The sequence below is a fragment of the Microcaecilia unicolor genome, chromosome 6, assembly GCF_901765095.1.
Source record: "Microcaecilia unicolor chromosome 6, aMicUni1.1, whole genome shotgun sequence".
NCBI classification, from domain to species: domain Eukaryota; kingdom Metazoa; phylum Chordata; class Amphibia; order Gymnophiona; family Siphonopidae; genus Microcaecilia; species Microcaecilia unicolor.
In genome coordinates this window covers 286,945,616-286,967,591 of record NC_044036.1, presented here as the reverse complement: position 1 = coordinate 286,967,591, position 21,976 = coordinate 286,945,616, and the positions used below count along the sequence as shown (strand labels likewise).

At 42.7% G+C, this 21,976-nt stretch overlaps 1 protein-coding gene across 1 annotated transcript in view; it reads right to left on the bottom strand.

The window, feature by feature from the left end:
• Window positions 1–21,571, bottom strand: part of LOC115473095 (histo-blood group ABO system transferase-like) — a 189,553-nt gene extending 167,982 nt beyond the window's left edge. The window contains exon 1 of the mRNA XM_030207747.1: window positions 21,460–21,571. Coding sequence (XP_030063607.1) covers window positions 21,460–21,475 — 16 coding nt within the window. The 5' untranslated portion in view covers window positions 21,476–21,571. The remainder of the gene's footprint in view (window positions 1–21,459) is intronic.
• Between the last annotated feature and the right edge of the window lie 405 nt (window positions 21,572–21,976).

The following is a 21,976-nucleotide window of genomic DNA, read 5'->3' as shown; positions in this document are numbered from 1 at the left end:
GGTGTTGCGTGAGGGAACGTGGTCTTCATTTGATTCGGTACAAGGGGCAACGGAGTTCCTGAATCGCAACGGGAAGGTGGTGCCTATAACAGATAAGTGAGGCAGAAGATCGTTACAGAGGATTTGCTGCTTTGTGCAGATGGTGGGGAATACACTGGCTGCATTAAGTTTAACTGTTGAATATTTGATACCGGCTGGAGAACAGAGTGATGGACGGTGGAGTGGGGGCCTCAGCATTTAGTGACTACCTTTGAGATGGACAAAGTTCCACTCAAGTTAAGGGTAACAGCAGGGGGAAGCGGGGGGGAGGGGGGCGGAAGGGAGGAAGGGTGGGTGGGAGGGGGGAGGGGGGAACTTGGTGCGGGAAATAATAGTATCTTGACATTGAGGATGCGGGAGATGGATATGAGGGGTTGGGGGGAGGGGGGAGAATCATGTGTGTATTATGCTTTTCAAGGGGATGTTATATATGTCAATTCTTGTGGCAGCTTTGGTAGGCAACTGTGCTACACATGGGATCCGGGGGGAGGCTGGGCCCCTGGATTCACAGCAGCAGGGAACCTTGGTTTGCGCCACACTTTGGGATGGGATTCCTAATTGCAGATTAGTAATTTGGAACGTGGGGGGAATCACATCCCCGATTAAAAGAACGAAAATCTTGGCTCACCTGAGGCGCCTTAAGGCAGATATAGCATGTCTTCAGGAGACAAGATTGTCAGAGGAAGAGCATGCAAAGCTGTGCAAATCCTGGGTGGGCCGGGTTCACTCGGTATCATCGGGAGGGAGACGGAGCGGAGTGGCTGTTTTGCTTCATAAGAGGTTGATGGTCACTTCCGAGGTACTCTTACAGGACCCCTTAGGCAGATATATATTGATAAAGATGTGGCTGCAAGGTAGAGAGGTATATCTACTAGCAATATACGCCCCCACGCCCTATGATAGGAATTTTTTCCCTGAGCTATTAAGGGCTTTGGTACCATATCAAGGTAAAAACCTTATTCTTGCAGGTGATATGAACCTCTTAATAGATCCTGAGATTGACTGCACAGGCTCCCGTAGCGACGGGAATATAGGAAGAACAGCGCAGGGGGTGTTGGAGGAGTTTGCAGTCTCATTGGATTTGATAGATGCTTGGAGGGTATTACATCCTGGGGAGCGAGATTTTTCTCACAGGTCCCGGGCCCATGGATCCTGGTCCAGACTAGATTATATATTTGTATCATCAGTGCTCTTCCCCTGTGTAATGGCATCCCATGTAGAGGAGGTGGTCGTCGCGGACCATGCACCTGTTTGGGTAGAATTGGAACCGCCGGAGAGCTTTAGTCCTGTCCCGACCTGGAGATTCCCAGGATACTTAAATAAGGATAAAGATTTTCAGGAATTCCTGAGGGGTCGATGGGAGGAATATGTATCCCACAATGAGCAGCATCAAACTAACCCCCAATTATTTTGGTGTGCTGCGAAGGCTGTACTGAGAGGGGAGATAATATCATATACGGCGGCTCGTCGAAAGAAGATGGCCGCGAGCCTTGTAAATTTACAACGACAATTGAGAAAGGCCAAACTCTTAAGTCTTCACTCCCCGACTCAAGCTAATAAGGACGCATATGTAGCATTGCAAGTGTCTATTAATACTTTGCTGCATGAGCACACACAGCGTAGGTGGTTATTTCAAAAGTTCCGCTTTCATAGATTTGGGAACCGCACAGGCAGGCTATTAGCTCGTTTGGTTAAGAGCAAGCGGGGTACGCGGACCATCACGGCTTTAAAAGATAGTACAGGAGTGGTGGTAAACCGACCGGAACGTTTGCTGCAGGTATTACAAGACCACTTCCAGGCAGTTTACAGAGGGGGAGACCGGGCAGATAGGAACTCAATGAATGACCTTTTAAATCGGGCGAATATGCCCAGATTGTCAGATCAAGCGGTAATGGAGTTGGACATGCCGCTACAGATGAGAGAGTTACAGAAAGCAATTAAGGGATTGCAGCCGTTGACAGCTCCAGGTGAAGACGGCTTCTCGGGAGAGTTCTTTAAATTGATGCAGGCTCCTATGGGGGGAGCATTGCTTGATTATCTGCAGGCAATCGTACAGGAGGGCACGATTCCGGGTAGGGAAAATACAGCCCTCATCTCACTCATACTAAAACCGGGTCGGCCACCCGAAGATCCAGCATCATACAGGCCTATCTCATTGATTAATGTGGACATCAAACTCCTTGCAAAGGTAATGGCCAACAGACTGGCTGCCCGGATTGCAGAGTTGGTGGATGTGGCACAAGTGGGCTTCATTCCTCGCAGACAATCAGTATTGCATGTCCGCAGAATCCTACTGGCTATGGCACAGAGCAAGTATACACAGTCACCGTTACTAGTGGCAAGTCTAGATGCTGCTAGGGCTTTTGACCAGGTGGACTGGAAATATTTGTTCCATGTCTTGGAATGGGTGGGGATCCCTGAGGGGTTTTTGAGAGCAGTTAAGGCGCTCTATTCAGGCATGTTGGCGCAGATTGTAGCGAATGGGAGTAGGTCGGCACCTTTTGAAGTGCAACGCGGCACACGGCAGGGCTGCCCATTGTCCCCGCTCTTATTTGACCTTTCTCTAGAGCCCTTGCTGCGGATACTTAATAAGACACGTAAGATACAGGGCATTAGTGTAGGGGGGGAGGAGCTTCATGCACTGGCGTATGCGGATGACATCATGCTTTTGCTCGCGGACCCCCAAGCCTCTTTAGAATATGCTTTACAGGTAGTGGAACAATATGGTGCGGTGTCAGGGTTTTCCCTTAATCTTCAAAAGTCATGTGCGATGGCACCGGATGACGATACGTTCCATGACTGGAGAGGTCAATTCCCGTTACGTCGGGAAGATGTAGCGCTAAAATATTTAGGGATTTGAATACCTAGAGATTTGACACTTCTATACGAACAAAATATCAGAACACTCATGGAGATGACGAAAAAACAGCTGCTGCTATGGCAGGCACTACCATTATCTCTGTGGGGAAGGATAGCGCTGTTCAATATGCTGGTAGTGCCGAAATGGGTATATGTTTTCCAGCAGCTCCCGCTCTTTCTAAAAAAAAAGGATGAGAATAAACTGGGGAAAATGTTACAAACATATTTATGGAAAGGGAAACGCCCAAGACTAAAGCTCTCTATGATCTTGACACCTAGAGAATATGGGGGTATGGGAATGTTAAACCTTCGCTCGTTAATGGTAGTATGCTCTATGCGCCACATAAGTGATTGGTTCCGAGGATCCTCGGACTTCTCCCTGACGGCTATAGAGACCTCTATTTTTCCGGAGACCCAATTTAGTCACCTGTTACATACTGGGGGTAACTTACCTCAGGCGGCGCTGAAATGCCATCCATTGCTGGGATCCCTGCGAGCGACCTGGAGGTGGCTTTGCCGTCGTCATCAGCTTTCCGCTAAAGTAACGCCATATCTCTCAATCTGCAATAATCCGGATTTCCCACCAGGTCAGGGAAATAGTGTGTTCCAACAATGGGAAAAGAAGGGTATAATATATTTGGTGCACATCATAGATGAGGAGGGTAAGATCCGGCCTTTTGCCACCTTGCAACAACAATATGGGATCCCAGCGAGGCATTGTTTTGTGTATCTCCAATTACTATTTAACACTATTTAACATTTCTAGAGCGCTACAAAGTGTACGCAGCGCTGTACAAACACAGAAGAAAGACAGTCCCTGCTCAAAGAGCTTACAATCTAATAGACAAAAAGTAAAGCATTTAAATTTAAAATATTTAAGCAGTCAAGCACAAGAGAACAGTCACAGAAGGACAGAAGATGTTGAAGGGTGGTCAGTGTGATTAGGTGTAACTCTGGTTGGAGTAGTGGGAGAAGGTGATAGAAGAATAGAAATGGGTGAGGTAAAGTAATGAGTGGGTTGATAGGGAGGTTATATAAGACATGTCACTCTAGGGGTGGGTGGGTAGAGGGGTAGGGTGGGTAGGATTAAGTCTAAAGCAGGAGAAGGTATTCTCTGCAGCCTATCTGTGAGATGGAAAATGCTCTCTGAAGCTGCTGCTATAAGTTGTTAGTTTTCTCTCCCTGAAAGAGATCCAAGCCACACCCACGAAGTTCAAACTGTCAGTGGGGAGGGTGAGGGGAGGAAATGGCAGTGCTTGATGAAAAAGAGAGCTCAGTTTGATAGGAGATATACTATAGGATGTCATTCTGAGGCCAGGCTAAGTCTAAAGCAGGAGAAGGTATTCTCTGCAGCCTATCTGTGAGATGGAAAATGCTCTCTGAAGCTGCTGCTATAAGTTGTTAGTTTTCTCTCCCTGAAAGAGATCCAAGCCACACCCACGAAGTTCAAACTGTCAGTGGGGAGGGTGAGGGGAGGAAATGGCAGTGCTTGATGAAAAAGAGAGCTCAGTTTGATAGGAGATATACTATAGGATGTCATTCTGAGGCCAGGCTAAGTCTAAAGCAGGAGAAGGTATTCTCTGCAGCCTATCTGTGAGATGGAAAATGCTCTCTGAAGCTGCTGCTATAAGTTGTTAGTTTTCTCTCCCTGAAAGAGATCCAAGCCACACCCACGAAGTTCAAACTGTCAGTGGGGACGGTGAGGGGAGGAAATGGCAGTGCTTGATGAAAAAGAGAGCTCAGTTTGATAGGAGATATACTATAGGATGTCATTCTGAGGCCAGGCTAAGTCTAAAGCAGGAGAAGGTATTCTCTGCAGCCTATCTGTGAGATGGAAAATGCTCTCTGAAGCTGCTGCTATAAGTTGTTAGTTTTCTCCCCCTGAAAGAGATCCAAGCCACACCCACGAAGTTCAAACTGTCAGTGGGGAGGGTGAGGGGAGGAAATGGCAGTGCTTGATGAAAAAGAGAGCTCAGTTTGATAGGAGATATACTATAGGATGTCATTCTGAGGCCAGGCTAAGTCTAAAGCAGGAGAAGGTATTCTCTGCAGCCTATCTGTGAGATGGAAAATGCTCTCTGAAGCTGCTGCTATAAGTTGTTAGTTTTCTCTCCCTGAAAGAGATCCAAGCCACACCCACGAAGTTCAAACTGTCAGTGGGGACGGTGAGGGGAGGAAATGGCAGTGCTTGATGAAAAAGAGAGCTCAGTTTGATAGGAGATATACTATAGGATGTCATTCTGAGGCCAGGCTAAGTCTAAAGCAGGAGAAGGTATTCTCTGCAGCCTATCTGTGAGATGGAAAATGCTCTCTGAAGCTGCTGCTATAAGTTGTTAGTTTTCTCCCCCTGAAAGAGATCCAAGCCACACCCACGAAGTTCAAACTGTCAGTGGGGAGGGTGAGGGGAGGAAATGGCAGTGCTTGATGAAAAAGAGAGCTCAGTTTGATAGGAGATATACTATAGGATGTCATTCTGAGGCCAGGCTAAGTCTAAAGCAGGAGAAGGTATTCTCTGCAGCCTATCTGTGAGATGGAAAATGCTCTCTGACATTATGTCCAGACTTTACCCTGGACGGACCTGACGGAGGATGTGTCCGACATTCTCTCGGAGGCTTATACGTTGGGAGCTCAGCTGTGTGTGCCATTAAGATTTCATCACCAGCAATTGAAGGACACGACTGTAGAGCTGCATTATGCGTCCTTGGCAGCAGACTGGTCCAAAGATTTAAACTGTGAGGTGACGGAGGAGATGTGCAAAGCATACTTAAAACAATTATATGCGCGGCGTTTGTCAGTAGTACAGCGCGAAAAACTATATAGATTCTTGTTAAGACTGCACATCTCTCCTCTGCGGGCATTTAAGGCAAAAATTTCCAGTTCGGGGGTCTGTCCAAAGTGTGGGGCGGTTATGGCCTCCTTAGGGCATATGTTCTGGCTCTGCCCGGCGGTACAGAGCTTCTGGGGGACAGTGCTACAGATTATAGATTTGTGGTGGGGATGTACTCTCACTTGTGACCCCTTGCTGCTATTTAATAGTTTTAAATTTACAACACAACCTCCGGCGGGGTTTAAGAGATTCGTGCAATTAGCAATTTTTTGCGCCATCCATGCCATCTTGACAGCCTGGATGATGCCGCAGGGCCCTCACATCTGGTGGTAGAGATCACAGTTAATCCACCAAATGAGAATAGATAGGTGTGGGGTGCAAAACATGGATAGTGTTCCAGGCGTCAGGTTTAGAGAAATGTGGGAGCCAGTGTGGAACACCTTGCCACCTTAAAGGGAGAAGTTACATCTTAAACATTTAATCATCACGCATGAAGGGAGGATGGGTAGGGAGGGGGGGAGTTGGGTGGGATGGGATAGAGGGAGTGGGTTTCTGTGCTGTGCTAGAGTAGTGTAGGGGAGAGGGAGGAGACGACGGGGACTCCAGAGCAGTCGGCTCCACTCATTGACAGGGGGACAGGGGAGTCTGTCCTGATATTGGGGGTGCATACATCTGGTTAGATCGATTGTGAGGGTCCTATCCCCACGTTAGTGGTCGGGGAAGTGGGCTGAAGGCCATAAGAACCAAAGCCTCTGGTCTTACGTGTGGAACTAGTCCTTGACTTATAAAGTGTAAATGGTTTTCTTAAAGTTCTACTTGTTTAGTTTGTCTGGTTGCCGGTACAGGGGAGGGGGGGGGGGGGGGGGGGGGGAGGAAATGGGGAATGCAAAATTTGTTGTAATCCTTAAGCACGTGGCATCTTGAAGCACATATGTGTTGTTTCTGTGTTGAGATATGTACCTGCAATATATGTATTGGATTACCAATAAAAAGATTTAAACATATTATAAGGAAAATATCTTCTAAGGATTTTGATGTAGCTGTGTACTCTATTGATACCGAAAACAACTTTCTAGTGAAGAGCTCTTTTCTCCAGTCACAATTCCTTTTGATGTTAAAAAGGTTGAGAGTTGAATGGGATCGAAGAAAACGTATTTATTTGATGTTTAATAACACATTTACAGGGGTATTTCAGGAAAAAAGTTGCCCCTATTTGGGTTACCCTAGGTCTCATCATTAAGAATCTTTGTCGTCTCTTCTGCGTATCTTTGGTAACATCAGGAAATACACTTATTTTCATTCCTAGGAAATTCTTCTCTCGGTTTTGAAAAAATAATTTCAGTAACCAGTTCTTATCCAGTGCTAAAGCCACCATAGCAATCAAAGTGGAGGATGTTACCAATTCACTATCTGAGGTTTCTAGAATCTTAGAAATATCAAGTGAATTATTGGGAGTTGATTGTATTTTAGCGGGCAAATAATATATTTGCGAAAAAGGAGGAATTGCTCCCCTCCGAAGGGACACCACCTTGTAGAGGTGGAGGGGCTTGTGTGTTTCAATGACTTGGAGGGCTATGCTGAAGGGTTACCCATATCAGACAGGCCTCTGAGGAGAAACCAGACAAAGAGTGTCCCAAACTGGGAGAGTGGTGACCTGAAGTTCGTATGCCCAACGGCCCAGCTGCCCTCTGAAGTTTCGTCTTCTTTACGTAAATTTCCTCTCTGCAATTGCAATTACCTTAACTGAGAGGAAGGGGACAACCGGCGGTCAGCCGCCGATGGCCAGCGTTTTATCTCCTGAGCAAGTGCAGGACTGCTGCGCGACGAACTGTCCACAGATGAAAGGGTTGGCGAGTCCTTTGATAAGCGCCGGCGAAGGAGCGTTGATGCTCTTGGACCTGGAAAAAACAACTCCATCGCTCCCGAATTATTCAACCACCATGTCCAAAGGAGTGGAGGAATGAGTTAGAGGTATATGCTGAAATGGAGGACATTTACAGCAGAACCCGAATCGGCGAAACCACTCCTAAACACCCTATGAGAAATCAACTTGGAGTTTTTGGCTCCTGTGGAGGTTACATTGAATACCATCTGGAAGGCGCTTCGGGACCTAACGGTGGCAGTAAATAATTTTGTTTCAGATATAATTTTATTAGAGAGTTACATGGACAATTCAACTGAATCCTTTGAGAGTAAAAAATTGATATAACAAATGATTCTACATGAGTAAGAAGTGGTTATGATAATAGACCAGAAATTTTGAATAATAAAATGAATATTATTATAGATGATTAATATTGAGATTATTGTTTTTCCCAGAGTTCCGGGTATGACTCCTAAAGTTTTCCTCAGAAATATTTCCTCAAATTATTTCTTTAAAAGGAGTGAAGCCTGTGAAAACTGGGATTACTTTAATCAGTGGGATTTGAATTAGAGATTTAAGTATATGCATTGTTAAATAACTTCTGGTTTTTAAAAGAGAAAGAATGTAATCAGATGTATTATTTCTAACTAATATTGGATAATAAGTATGTTTTTCAATAAAATGATTTGACTATACACCGTATTGGCCTTGAAGAAGCCAACCAGATGATCAATGTAGAATAATGAATTAGACGAGTAATATCTGGGGATAATCAGGTTAATATGACGTTTTTTTTTTTCTGTTTACTGTTTAATTGATCTCCTTATCTTGTTTCACTCTCCCTATTTAGTGGTCTAAGGAAGAGAATAGAATTACCTGACTGAAATAATTCCTACATATTACTTTCTCTGTATTTCCAGCAAGTTGTTTTATCGCTTGTAAAAATTTAAATGGTTATAAATAAAAAATTTAAAAACAAAAGGAGGAATTGCTTCTTCAGTTACTCCCAAATTTTCTTTTATATATCTTCTTAACATATCTCTTGGGGAAATCAAAGTCTGTTTACGAAAATTCAAGAATCTAAGATTGTTATTTCTTATTGAATTTTCTAGAAACTCAGTTTTCCTTCTCAAAAAAGTTAGGTCTTTAATCATAACTTCCTGATGTAATTGTATTTCTTTAATTTCTTTCTTAAATTCCTCATTTTGAATTTTTAAAGTGTCCACTCTAGAATCAATACCTTTAACTTCAGTATCTAAGTTTACAACTTCTTGAGACAATTGTTTGATCGGCAGACAAATTACTTTCCACAGGTCCATTATTAATCTCCACAAATTATCCAGGGTTACCTCCTTAGGTTTCTCAGTCAGTATAGGAAAATTAAATTTTACCTCTGTACCAGTAGGTAAACCGTTGCCCTGGATCTCTTCCAAACTCTCTCCCATTGAAACTGGGGGTGTCAACAACGCTCCTTCCCTCTGGGTAAACACTTCTACCCTAGCCTGAGCTCCCTCAGCCGTTGTCTCCACCTCCCGTCTCGCGAAAGCTCAAGCCTTGGATCGGTTCGGGGTCTTCATCCACCCCTAAACTGGTCAGCGGGCTGCCTTCCGACGATATCGGTATTGAAGGATTGTAAAGCTGATTGATTCGGGGGAACATTTTGCCGCGAGGGAGCAGTGGAGGAAGGACGGCCCCTACGCTTAGGCATCGTCTATTCAGGAGAGCTCAGAGAGAGTGCAGGTACGTCAGCTACAAACGGCAGCCATCTTGAACATCTACAGCAAATTTTAAAAGAAAAGTCCCATTCAAAGCAAGAACTCTTGATTTCAGATCCATAAATTGACGTCTTCTTTTTTGAGTTTTTTTATTCAAATCAGGAAAAATTTGTATTTTAGTACCAAGAAACTGTGCAGAAATATGTCTAAAGTATAATCAAAGAATGTTATTTCTATCGGTTTCAAAAGCAAAAGTCACAATGAGAGTTTTTCACTCTGTTATTACCTCAAGGGAACTTTCCAGAAATTCCGTTAAGTTTAATTGCTGTTGAGAGTCCTAAGGAGAAGTTGTAGTTCGGGAAATATAATAAAGTTTAACAATAGGTGGGAATGACTCCTTTAGTAATGCTAATACTTCTGTAAAATATTTCTTCAGCATTTCAATTGGAGAAATCAATGGTGGTTTGGGGAATTTAAGGAATCTCAGGTTGTTCTTCCTCATCTGATAGATAATCAGATAGAATACTTAGATATTCTATCCTCTTGTCCATAATATTTCTATCCTGTATAAGTGTTCCAATAGAACTTTGTAGTTTTTTAATTTCACAATCATACATATCAGTCATTTGTTCAACTGATTGAACTCTCTCGATCAAAAGGTTTTTAGATTGAGTCAAAACAGATAGTTCCTGTTTAAATGAGTTATTTACCTGAAGGAGTGAAATATTCAGTCTGGATAGCGTCCCACAGCACTTCAAGAGTTACTACTGCTGGTCTTTGCTTCAGCTCGAGACCCACAGAAGCAGTTCCCAGGATTGGAGAAGACAGGGGGATTCCAACCCCTACTGCTTCTACTGATGTTGTTCCTACTGGGGTAGAAAAATCGGCAGGGCCTCTCCCAGCCTCCAAGGTATGATTACCAACTTTGGGAAAATCGCTTCGGAGCTCAGCTGCCGCCATCACTCTGCTTCCTGGTCTCTGGGGTGGTAGTTGAAGAAGCGGGCTTAACAAAGCTGCTTCAATGCTGGGGTCCTCCATAAACTGGGAAGGGCCGGTCAAAGCGGGCATTTGCATACCCGGTGGTTGAGATCTAAATCCCTCGAGCACTGTCTGTCTAAGAGCGGGATTACCTGCGAAATTAGGGGAGGCTTTCACCCCAGTTTTCCCTTTCCTTTTCCCCATTTGTAAAGGGGGAAAAGTACTTCTCCTTGACGCTTTTGCCAGGGGTTTCAGGAGCTCTCAGCACACGTCTCCTCTCATAGACTCCATCTTGTCCAAGGAACACTATTATAAATTGAAAATGGCAAGAGATATAGCTTCAAAAATATCTGCTAAACAGGGGTTGATTAGGAAGAAATATTATGACAAGAAAGTGTGAGAATTGTTACTGAAAGAAGGTAGATCTTTTATGGGTGAGGTTTTAAAGAGGGTGGTAAAATGATCTAATCACGTTGCAAGGGTTCCACGCTAAACACTCACCGCTTAGGAAATTTACAGGAAAATTAAGGAAATTCTGTATTATGTATGTTATATAATGTGCAATTTAAGATGGTCAAGGAATTTCCTCTGATGTTTCAAGTTTTAAAGAATGATGTCAATATTGCACACTAAATGTTAAATTAAAGTAATTTATTGCACAAGGTGTTTTTTTTTAATTCAATAAATATTTGCAATAAATATTTAAAAAACAGCTGTATTAAAATGTAATATTTTGATGTTAAATTGTATTAAAATACAAATTATAAAGTGCAATCAGTGTTTATATTGCATTACAAGAATATAATTCCTTATTCTATTTCCCAGTTGGTAATTGAGTATTGCTCTCCCAACAAGTATCTAAGTTATTACTTTTATCCAATTGTACCTCAACGCTTCCAAGCTTGACTGGTCTCAAAGAGATCACACTTTGCTCAATATTTAAATGAGCTGCCAGCTATTAATGGAGCTAATCTTATCATTAGTCCATTTTCAGAAGGACCCAGTGCTCACCGGTTAATGTAAAAAAACCCCCAAAACTAGGAGGAAAATCCATTAACCACGAGCCGTATGTCCATAAATATATCTTACTATTGAGAGAATCTTTCACAGCACGGTTTCAAAAAGAAAAAAAATGGCAGAATGATAGAGGCTTGAGAGTGTTAAAAGAAAAGGCTAGCAGGAACAGCTGAGAAGAAAGGTATGGGAGAGCTAACTGAAAAGAGAAATTACCACTCACCAGATATATAAGAGCCTGCTAGAAAAGTGGAAAAGAAAGAAATACCAGCAGGAGTTGGTAGGAAAAGTTGACAGTTTTGATTTCAATGACTAAAGGAAAAAACCCGGCAGAAACAGCCCATGTTAACGATACTGGTTAGTTAGCTGAAGAATTCGCCAGGAACAGCAGGCCCGTGCCAAGGGTCTGTGCCGCCCCCCCGCAGACGAACAGTTGGCGCCCCCCCCGCAGATGAACAGTCGGGGCACGCGCCCCCCCCCCCCCGTGAAGATGATTGCGGCGCGCCCTGGGGGCCTTTAAATCTTTTACTTGCAGTCGCAGCAGCGTCTGTGAAAGCGGAGCGCTGCCGACGTCTCCCTTCCCTTCGCGCTGTTGGTTGGTTCCCTCAGTGTCCTGCCTTCTTCTGACGTCAGAAGAAGGCGGGACACTGAGGGAACCAACAGCGTGAAGGGAAGGGAGACGTCGGCAGCGCTCCGCTTTCACAGACGCTGCTGCGACTGCAAGTAAAAGATTTAAAGGCCTCGGCGGCGTGGGGCGAGGGTAAGCACCGCGGCGGTGCCCTCCAGAGGTGGGCGCCCTCCTGCGGTGCTTACCCCGCTTACCGCATCGGTACGGCCCTGAAGAACAGCTAATAAGAATGGTATCAGAAAGCTAGCTGGGAGGAGAAATTACCACTCACCATCTATATAATAACCTGCCAGAAAAAAGAAGAACTACAGAATAAGATAAGTGTACTTGTAGCTGTGAAGTATTGGCAAGTTTGAATATTCTCTACAGAAGTGTTACTGACTGATGTGGATATGAATAAGAAAATAAGAAAGTCAGTGAAAATATTAACAAAATAAGAAAAGTCAACAGGTGACAGATTTCTATTAATTTGTGTGTTAAATATTGTTCTCTCAATAGTAAGATATATTTATGGACATAGGGCTCTTGGTTAATGGTTTTTCCTCCTAGTTTTTTGTTTTTTTTTACATTAACCGGTGAGCACCGGTTAATGGACCAATGATAAGATTAGCTCCATTAATAGCGTGGCAGCTCATTTAAATATTGAGCAAAGCATGATCTCTTTGCAACCAGTCAAGCTTGGAAGCGTTGCGGTCCAATTGGATAAAAGTAGTAGCTTAGGACCAGATGCACTAAACTTAACGAGCCATTAATGAGCAAGTAGTAAACCCTGGCATGCACTAATGACTTTTTTCTGATGACAGTAGCAGCTAACGAAAACGGAATGCAGATGAGCAAATTGTGTAGAAACCCTATTGTAATGAGATGCACTAACCTTTTCCCGATTGCCTTAATGCTAGAAAATCTAACGAGAGGTCTGTACCTCTCATTGGGGCTGCGCGGGATTGAAAAACTTCTACAAAAGTAAAAAAACAAAAAATCGGGGAAAAAAGTCAAGTTCTCGTCAGTGCAATAATAAAAACGTCTACTTTGGTCGCCATTCCCCCCCCCCCCCCGAAGACGCCGCGCTGCTCACCCTCTCCGATGCACCACGATCCAAAGGACAGTGCAGTTGAGAACGGCCATCCAAAAAAAGCCCATTTTGGTTGCCTCCCCCCCCCCCCCCCCCGCAATAATAAAAACGTATTTTTTTGCAGTGCTTCACTAAGCTGAGAGACCTGGAAGTCTCTGAGTCAATCACAGTGCATTTAGCTCGGCTAAACGCATTGTGATTGGCTCAGAGACTTCCAGGTCTCTCAGCTGAGTGAAGCACTGCCAAAAAAGACGTTTTTGTTATTGCAGGGGGGAATGACGGCCAAAATGGACGGGTTTTTTTTGGATGGGCGTCCTCAACTGCACTGTCCTCTGTCGAGCCGCATCGCAGGGGGTGAGTAGTGCGGCGTCTTTGAGCGGCACAGGGAAGAGTATATGGCATGCACAGAGCAGCCAGCATAACACTTGGCTGCTCTGCGCATGCTCGACCGGCCAACTGTTTAACGACGGAATAGAGAATGCAAGTGAGCTACAATGAGCAGCTCATTTGCATTCCTATTCCTTGATGCATGCCCGTTCCTTACCGATTCACTAAGGTAATCGGTAAGGAAAGGGCTTTAACGAGTCTTTAGTGCATCTTGCCCTTAGATACCTATTGGGAGAGCAATACTCAATTACCAACTGGGAAATAGAATAAGGAATTAGATTAAAACCAGTGGTTCCCATAATTCAGATTGTGTTGGATTACAAGAATATATAGATATGACCTGCAACAATTTTTCTTTCTTAAATTTCAGACAATGTGTATACTTTCAATTAATAAGTTTTATCTGACAACTTCACACTAAAAAAATCAGATAAGTATTAATATTTGTTAATTTCTCTTTTACTCAAACTTTACTCTAACTATGAAACTATAATAAAGATATTGATTCTTTGTATCAATTTTTTTTTCTTGCAGAAATCAAACCTTCTCCACTTAGGAATGAACCTAAACATCAACCTCCAGGTAAGTATTTAAATGTAAATTTAGAGTCTCTTAAACACTGTATGTAGTGATGCTTGCACTTAGATGACTATATTGGCCTTTCTTGAATGAGGGAACCTTTGGTCTTTCTTGAACGATGGTGCACTTGTTGTTCCAGCATTGCTCATTAACAGCTCCCGTACCTGTACTTTAATTAACTTAAGAGAAATAAAACCCTATTTCCCTATTCAGTGAGAATTCTATAAAGAATTTTACTTTCAATACTGTGGCCAAATTATCTAGATCAAATCAATAAATAATTAAATTTCCCTACTATGAGACTTATCTTATTACTTTTTCCTAGCTACTGAGGAACACTTTTCTTGTTTGTCACACCTTATAATCAGGCATTCATTTCATACCACTGACATGAACAATCCAGCAAGGGACTTCAATCTCACTTGAGTTCACTGTTGTCAGGCTTACGTTACACACTTCTTACACCAATGGCCTCAAACAGCGGCTCAGCCAAGGACAACAGTCCTGTCCAAGCTCTAATCAGAACAGGTCCTCACTGCAGTCAGGTGCACTGTGGTCACAACCCTGCTCCATGGCAGGTCAGCGAAAAGCACACCAGATCTCTTGCACAATCACTGCTACTAGCCACATTCACTAGTTACCAACAGGCTCTTATACAGCTTGTAGCTTATTTTAAACTCAGACAGGCCTTTCTGTGTAACCACTTGGCAGACCAACACACATGCACACACTCAGAGTGCCAGTCAGGTGTACTGTGATTATCAGCTTGTCTAATTCAGCCAAATTCTTCTTTATTCAGGCTCTCTCCCTTATCCACACTCAATTCTCTCACACACAGGCAGAGCACCTGCCACACAGGTCTGCTTACTCCATTGTCTTCAGTTCCGCTGCCTACTGTAACCAGCTTCGTTTCCCCTGGCAACAAAACCTCAGCTTGATCATCTGACATGTCGCCACCAATCAGGCACCAGCTTTCAGAATGTTAGCTAACTTTTACAGTTTGGAATTTATGATCAGGCTCCATCTTGAAACCCACTTTTTCCATTAATGTCAATGGGGAAAATGGATTTCAATACAAAATACAATGTAAATTACACCATACTTAAATAAAAATTGTGCCAACATCCAGGTCATATTATTCTGAATCCAGACCATGTTTTATTTTTTTAAAACCCTTTATAGGCACCATTTTACACTATTTTCACCTGAAAACCCCACTAAAATTTAATGGAATTTAACCAAAATTTCCACATATGTTAAGTAACATGTACATTCACAAACACCGTTGGAATTTCAAAAATCGCAATCAGAGCAACGCAGGACGCTCCGCACCTAAAATACCTAAAGTAAGGTCCTAGGGCCTCTTAGCTTACCATCCTGGGGTCCTTTAACTTCTTTAGGGTCCCGGTAGCCCTCCAACGCTCCTTCCGTTTTCACCGGGAAAAAGACGCGAAAGGCCTGGAACTCAACCTGGGCATCTCAAAAATTGAGGCCCAGGCTTCATTTTGTGGCCTCCCTCGCATTCACGGCGGTGTGCCACTCGCGCCAGCCATGTTTTCGGGTGCTCCTGCTGTCCTCAGCCCCAGGACTTGCTACGGTCCCAAATTGGGACCCAAAAACGCCGGAGCAAGCCTGGGGCAGCCCAGAAAACGCTAACCACCAATGAGGAAGCCCCTGGATGGGCTAAAATGCCCCGAAAACTGTCAGACCCACCAGAGGGTCACAAAAAAAACGGGTCACATTTAAAAAGGCCCCCAAAGTACCAACCAGACCCTGGAGCAGCCCAGGATGGCCCAAAAGACCACTGGGACCACCCCGGAGCCCAGGTAAGCCCCTTTAAAGGGGACACACATTAATTTTTATTTTTTTTAAATACCCCATTTACATATCACCCGGCCTTCTTACATGTCGCCCTGACATTTCACCTTAACATCTAAAACAAATCACCTTCCAAAGCCCATCCAAATATCCATGATGCCAATGATCTAATGCAGTAGTACAGTTGTAAGCACCTCATCAAATGAGCACCCAACGTTCAAACCCCAGTTATACCACTACACTCATCTCTTTCTCATATTTCCAAACGTTACTCTCATATTAACAATGTACTGCAATTTCGCTATAACTGAGTCATAAATATTGATTTCAACTTTTCATTGTGACAAATTATCAACAAGTTTTCAACTTTTCTGAATTTCAGGAAAGTTTTACATTTAAAACAAATAGTAATTTTCTATGAACTGTGACTCACTCTGATGCTCCTGTTTAGCCTCTTGGTCTTTTTGTCTTGTGTTGTGTGGTTTGATTGTGATCTTTCCTATTTGAATTGGTGTTCCTTTATTTTCTTTTATGCTATTTTAACTATTGTAAACTGCTTTGACTGTGATTCAGAAATGACGGTGTGTCAAATCTTTTAATAAACATAAACTTTAAACAAGGGTTGTAACTACACAGATCAGCATGTACAACTGTAGCCGACTTACTTGGCGGGCTACGTGGGTCATGCTGTTCTTTTTCTGTTGTCATTTACTGTGCTACTGTGTTTGTTCATGTATTATGTCTTTTGATGTCCTATATACATCAGACACAAATCAGGCAATCTCTGATGTAAACTGGAGGACGTTAGCACACAAGAATGAGGAAGATAGTAATGGCCAATTTCCTATGTGCCATTAATCCTTAGATCATATGATATGCACAAAGAGAATTTTGTCTTTAGAAGATGATTTATTTTTTGACTAAAGAAGGAATATGTTATTATCCCCTAAAAATCTGTGACCTTTCATGTTTATGTTCCCTATTGTACTTTTTCTAATTTAGCATAATTTTAGGAGTGGCATGGCAATATAACACTAACCCCTGCAAGCTTTGAATTTTGTAAAGGAAATCTTGATTGTTTCCATGATTACATTATCTTGAAAAAAAAAGATTTTTGTTAATGGTTATAGGACTGCTTCAACCTGCTATATCAGTCAGCTAATGATGCACTGCAGAGTAAGAGAATTGTACTGACTACAAACCTTCTAAACAATTAGTATTTACAGACTATATATGAGGTGGCACAAAGATGTATCCATTCCAACATCCATCTCTCTTCCTCTTCCCCTCCTCCTCCAAACAAGTTACTTCTGATAACTCCGCGTCTCTGTGTTTGTCTGTCCTAATTAGATTGTAAGCTCTGTCGAGCAGGGACTGTCTCTTCATGTTCAAGTGTACAGCGCTACGTACGTCTAGTAGCGCTATAGAAATGATAAGTAGTAGTAGTAGTAGTAAATGGTTCTGGCCACAATCGCTTTTGCCTTCTGGCATTCTGGAACTCAAATACGTACACATATCAACCTGAAACCTTAAAATTTCAATGCCACAAAACATAACATAAAAGATCTTACATACCATGCCACACCAAAGTTTACAGTGAGAAAAAACATCAATATACAAAACAAATTAAAATCATTTATTTATTTGTTACATTTGTATCCCACATTTTCCCACCTATTTGTAGGCTCAATGTGGCTTACATAGTACCGGAGAGGCATTTTGCTGTCACCAGTGTGAACAAATACAAAGTAATGTTTTGATCAGTAAAGTTCGTGTGGCATCACACAATTAATTAGTTTCGGTCCAAATTTCAAAAGGTAAAATATTCCAAATGGGAACTATAGCATGGGAAACAAGTTTCTTAGAGGTAACAGCCAACCTAGGTCTAGAAAACAGTGACTGTTGAAGTTTATTAGTATGCAAAGTCCTGATAGTACGTTTTGGAGATTGAATTGTGATTGGCAATGAGAGAGAGGCTGGACAGAGACCATGCATAATCCTAAATATCAAGCATAAGACTTTGAAACATTTCCTAGCTTGAAGAGGCAACCAATGAAGTGTCAAAAACAAAGGAGTAACATGATCATACTGGTTTTGTAAAACAATATACAAGCAGCGGTATTCTGAACTAATAAATTTAGAAAGGGATTCCGAGGACAATCCCAAGTAGGGAGAATGATAGTAATCAATACTGGAGAATATCAATACTTGAGCTACTTTCTGTAAATCATCTAATAAGAAGTATGAGCAGACCAGTCACAAATATTTAAGTTTAACGAAAGTAGCCATAACTATTTTTTTAAAATGGAAATCCCATTTCAGATTAAGGTCAATCCAGTCACCTAGCTTTATGACAAAATGCTACCTAAAGTAAGGTTAGCAGAAGGAAATGGCGAAGATTTACCATTAACCCAAAGCAAAATGGTTTTGTCTGCATTTAGCTTAAGTCAGTTGTCTGTCATCCATCTGGAAATTCTGCAAAAACAAAACTGCATGTGTTCAAATGATTCCAATACAGTAGAATGAGTAGGAAAAATTATTTGGACATTATCTGCATATCTTCTATATATATAAAAGGCACCACTGAAGCCTCCAGCCGGAAGTGTGAAGCGCCAGAGATATCCGGTTTCCCCATGAGTGAAGGAAAACAGCACAGCACGAAATCCCAGGAAACAGTGAAGGACTTAGAGGGGGGAGGGGAGAGAGATGCCCTTACTCTCTCTGTAACAAAAACACAGAACAGCAGGAAACAACACTGAAGGACTGGACTCCAAGGGGGAGGGGGAGGGAGAGAGGGCAGAGGGCAGGGACACACACACTCCCACATGCACACTCTGAAGAAAACCTTGCTAGCCCCCATTTCATTTGCATCAGAAACGGGTTTTTTTTTTACTAGTATAGAATAAAATAAGTTCAGAGATTTTTTTATCCAGAGGTCTAAAATAGATGTTAAACAGAAGGAAAACCAATCAAACATCCTACCAGACAGAACAAACTGACTCAAGCAAAACATCAAAAAATTGTGGTCAACCACGTGAACAGCAGCTAAGAGACCTACTTACATAAGAACAGAGGATAAACCCTTATCAACCAGAGTTCTCAGCTCAGAAGCAAGAGCTAACAAACTTGTTTCTGTACTGTAATACTTTCTAAATCCTGACTGGCAATATCCAGAATGTCAAAGGAATCCAAATAATCCTGAAGTTGCATTCCCACAATAGATTAAATTATTTTAGCCAAAATAGGGATATTAGCAACCATTCAGATAAAGGGGCCCTTTCACTAAGCTGCGGTGAAAAGGGCGAAAAAAGATTGCCCTTTCCGCATGGACATGCCGAGGGGAGCACTTACCGCCACCTGGAAATGCCAAGCCCTGGGGGTGGAACTACCACTGGCACCCGCGTTGGGCCGGTGGTGGTTCCGGATTGCCAAGCAGTAAGTCTGTGTTGGGTTTACCGCTGCTTAGTAAAAGGGCCCCAAAGATTTTGACTGATCTTTAATGACTGGCAAAAAAACGTACCTAAATCTCCACTACCCAAGCTGCAAAGGTCTCAAATATAAATCAACTTACGCATCCAGCTTTTCCTACATCAGCGCCCAAATGTGGAACGCTCTATCAAAAGCCTTGAAAACCACATATGACCACTTACACTTCAGAAAAACACTTAAAACCCATCTGTTTAAAAAGGCTTACCCTACTGATCCAACATAAATTGCCTGATCTCTGCCACACACCAACATTAAAGTTTGTAATAGTCACTACACAACTCTCCCGTTGAAGGATTACTTTATGTGATCCTACCACAACATCACCTTGTATTTGTTTACTCCAGAGTCTGCAGGCAGCTCTCTGGCACAATGTAAGCCACATTGAGCCTACAAATAGGTTGGAAAATGTGGGATACAAATGTAACAAATAAATAAATTATAGAACTAATACTAAGAGATAATAACCCAATGGTAACATTAAGTTGACTAAGGTCAGTAACCATGAAACTCCCTCCAAGGTCAGATGTGTTCTCTTCAGGACTACAAAATCGTTTAGCTGTTTTGCTTGTTTTAAGAGATATTTGAAACGGAAATGAATAAATTGTTCTGGAATGCAAGCTAAATACTGGAGATCTTTGACAGAACAGTCAGACATGGCTATGAAGGAGACAAGAATAATTATTCATTTAAAAGTTAAATTAATAAACTCCACTACATAAATTGTTTTCCGAGAAATTCATAGTCTCTGTAAGGTGCTAAAACTTCCAGAGGGGCAGTTGTGTTAACCCATAGTAAATAAATAATAATAATAATTAAAAAAGAGGGCGGCTAAGCTAATGCCAGGCAGGGCTGCCGGGGGGGGGGGGGGGGGGGAGACAAGATTCCCCGGGACTGGCTTCCCAGGGGATCTGTCTCTCTCCTGCTCCTATGTGTCGAGACCCGGGTGTGCCCGAGCGGGGGAAGGGGAGCGGAACGGGGGGGGGGGGGGGGCGGCGGTGGCGGCAGCAACCTGCCCCACTCTACCCCGGTCCCGGATCTGTCTTTCGGTGGCCCTGGTACCATCTTAGAAGCTTAGATTTATTGTGACACGAACTTAGGAGACTGAAGTCCACAAGCAAAATGAACTCTTGTGCTTTAAGGCTTATACCTCAAATAAATCAGTTCATCTGTAAGGTGCTATCAGCCTCTGTATCACAGTACCATCGAATACGTAGAAAAAAAGATTTCAGGTTCACCCTGGCAACAATCAAAGTAAGGACCAGAGGAAGGCGATTAACTAAAATCAATCAACCACACAAACAAAAGAAATGTACAAGTATAGTTCCAAAGCAAGTTAACCCCTTAGACCGTTAAGAAAACGTAAAATTCTCGCCCAGACAAAAATAGTGCGCTGCTTATCAAAATCGCTTGATCCGCCATGATCCTTCCTGTGCGATCACTCTGCTGAAAGAATCCGCCTTCATAAAACACTACTTAGCCCCCAGCCTGTTTCTGAAGAATCGGACCACTAGAACAACACTGGGAAGCGATCTTGCGCGCTTCCATTGTATCCAAGGGCACAAAAGGCAACTTAAGGGCTTGTTGAGAACGGGATCCGCAATGCTGACTTCAGGTATGTTTCCTGAGTCTTTCTCGGAAAATATTCGTTTACTTCACTGTTTCTATAAATATTTCTTTAGAGAAAAGGTGGTAGTTGAGGGATTGGGTGTACGAATTCAAGAAAGCATGGGATCGAGCACACACGATCTCAGAGAAAAGGGGTTATACAGCTAAAAATTGGTGTGGCTCGGCAGATTAGATAAACTGTCTTTATACGCCTATATTTCTGTTTCTTTTAACGATAACTATGTAACAATTCAGATTAGAGACTGAAAACTGAATTGCTCTTTTAATAGAAGTGGAGTCTGTTTAGTAATATATTTAAATATGAAGGTAAAATATTTTGGTTCGATACATATAGCATTAAAAAAAATAATTTCAACATGGCAACTTGGCCAGGGCACCTTGAACTACAAAAACATTATCCAGGGAACAGTACATAAATTAGTGGAAAATACATGAAAGAAAACAGAAACTGTTTATTAATATCACCCTCGATTAGTTTTGTTTTAATATTTGCAAAACATTAAAAACAGAATATCATATGTGAAATAGTTTTAACGATTACGATTTAATGAATGATGTACATACACTGTTGTTTGGACATTTCCAGAGATCCTTTTGCAGGCAGGCTAGCAGTGAAACTGCTTGAGGAGATCTGCTCAGTCACTTGGGGTTCCCAGCTTCTGGCTGGATGTGGTTATGATGCTTCCCAAGGGTTGTGTGCTAAGCTGCCCAAGTCTCAGCTGGTAGGCGTGTGCTACATTAGGATAATTACTGGTGCCAGATGCCCCCCCCCCCCCCCCCCCAAGGTGAAAAGGAGCAAAGCCAAATATCAAAGTCCAGGGAAGGTGCAGATGAAGCTCCCTATCTTGAATACAGCATTATGAAATATTATTTCATTACAATTATAGATTCCCACTTCAGGCACAGGCAGCTCGGGACGGTGTAAAAGCCAGATCTGCGGGATCCTCGGGATCCTCCGGATCTAAGTACTACCTTAAGCGGATCTGCGGGATCCTCGGGATCCTCCGGATCTAAGTACTACCTTAAGCGGTTGTTTGTTTTGACGGCCGCAGCGATCACCGATCACCAGTCGCATCGCTGC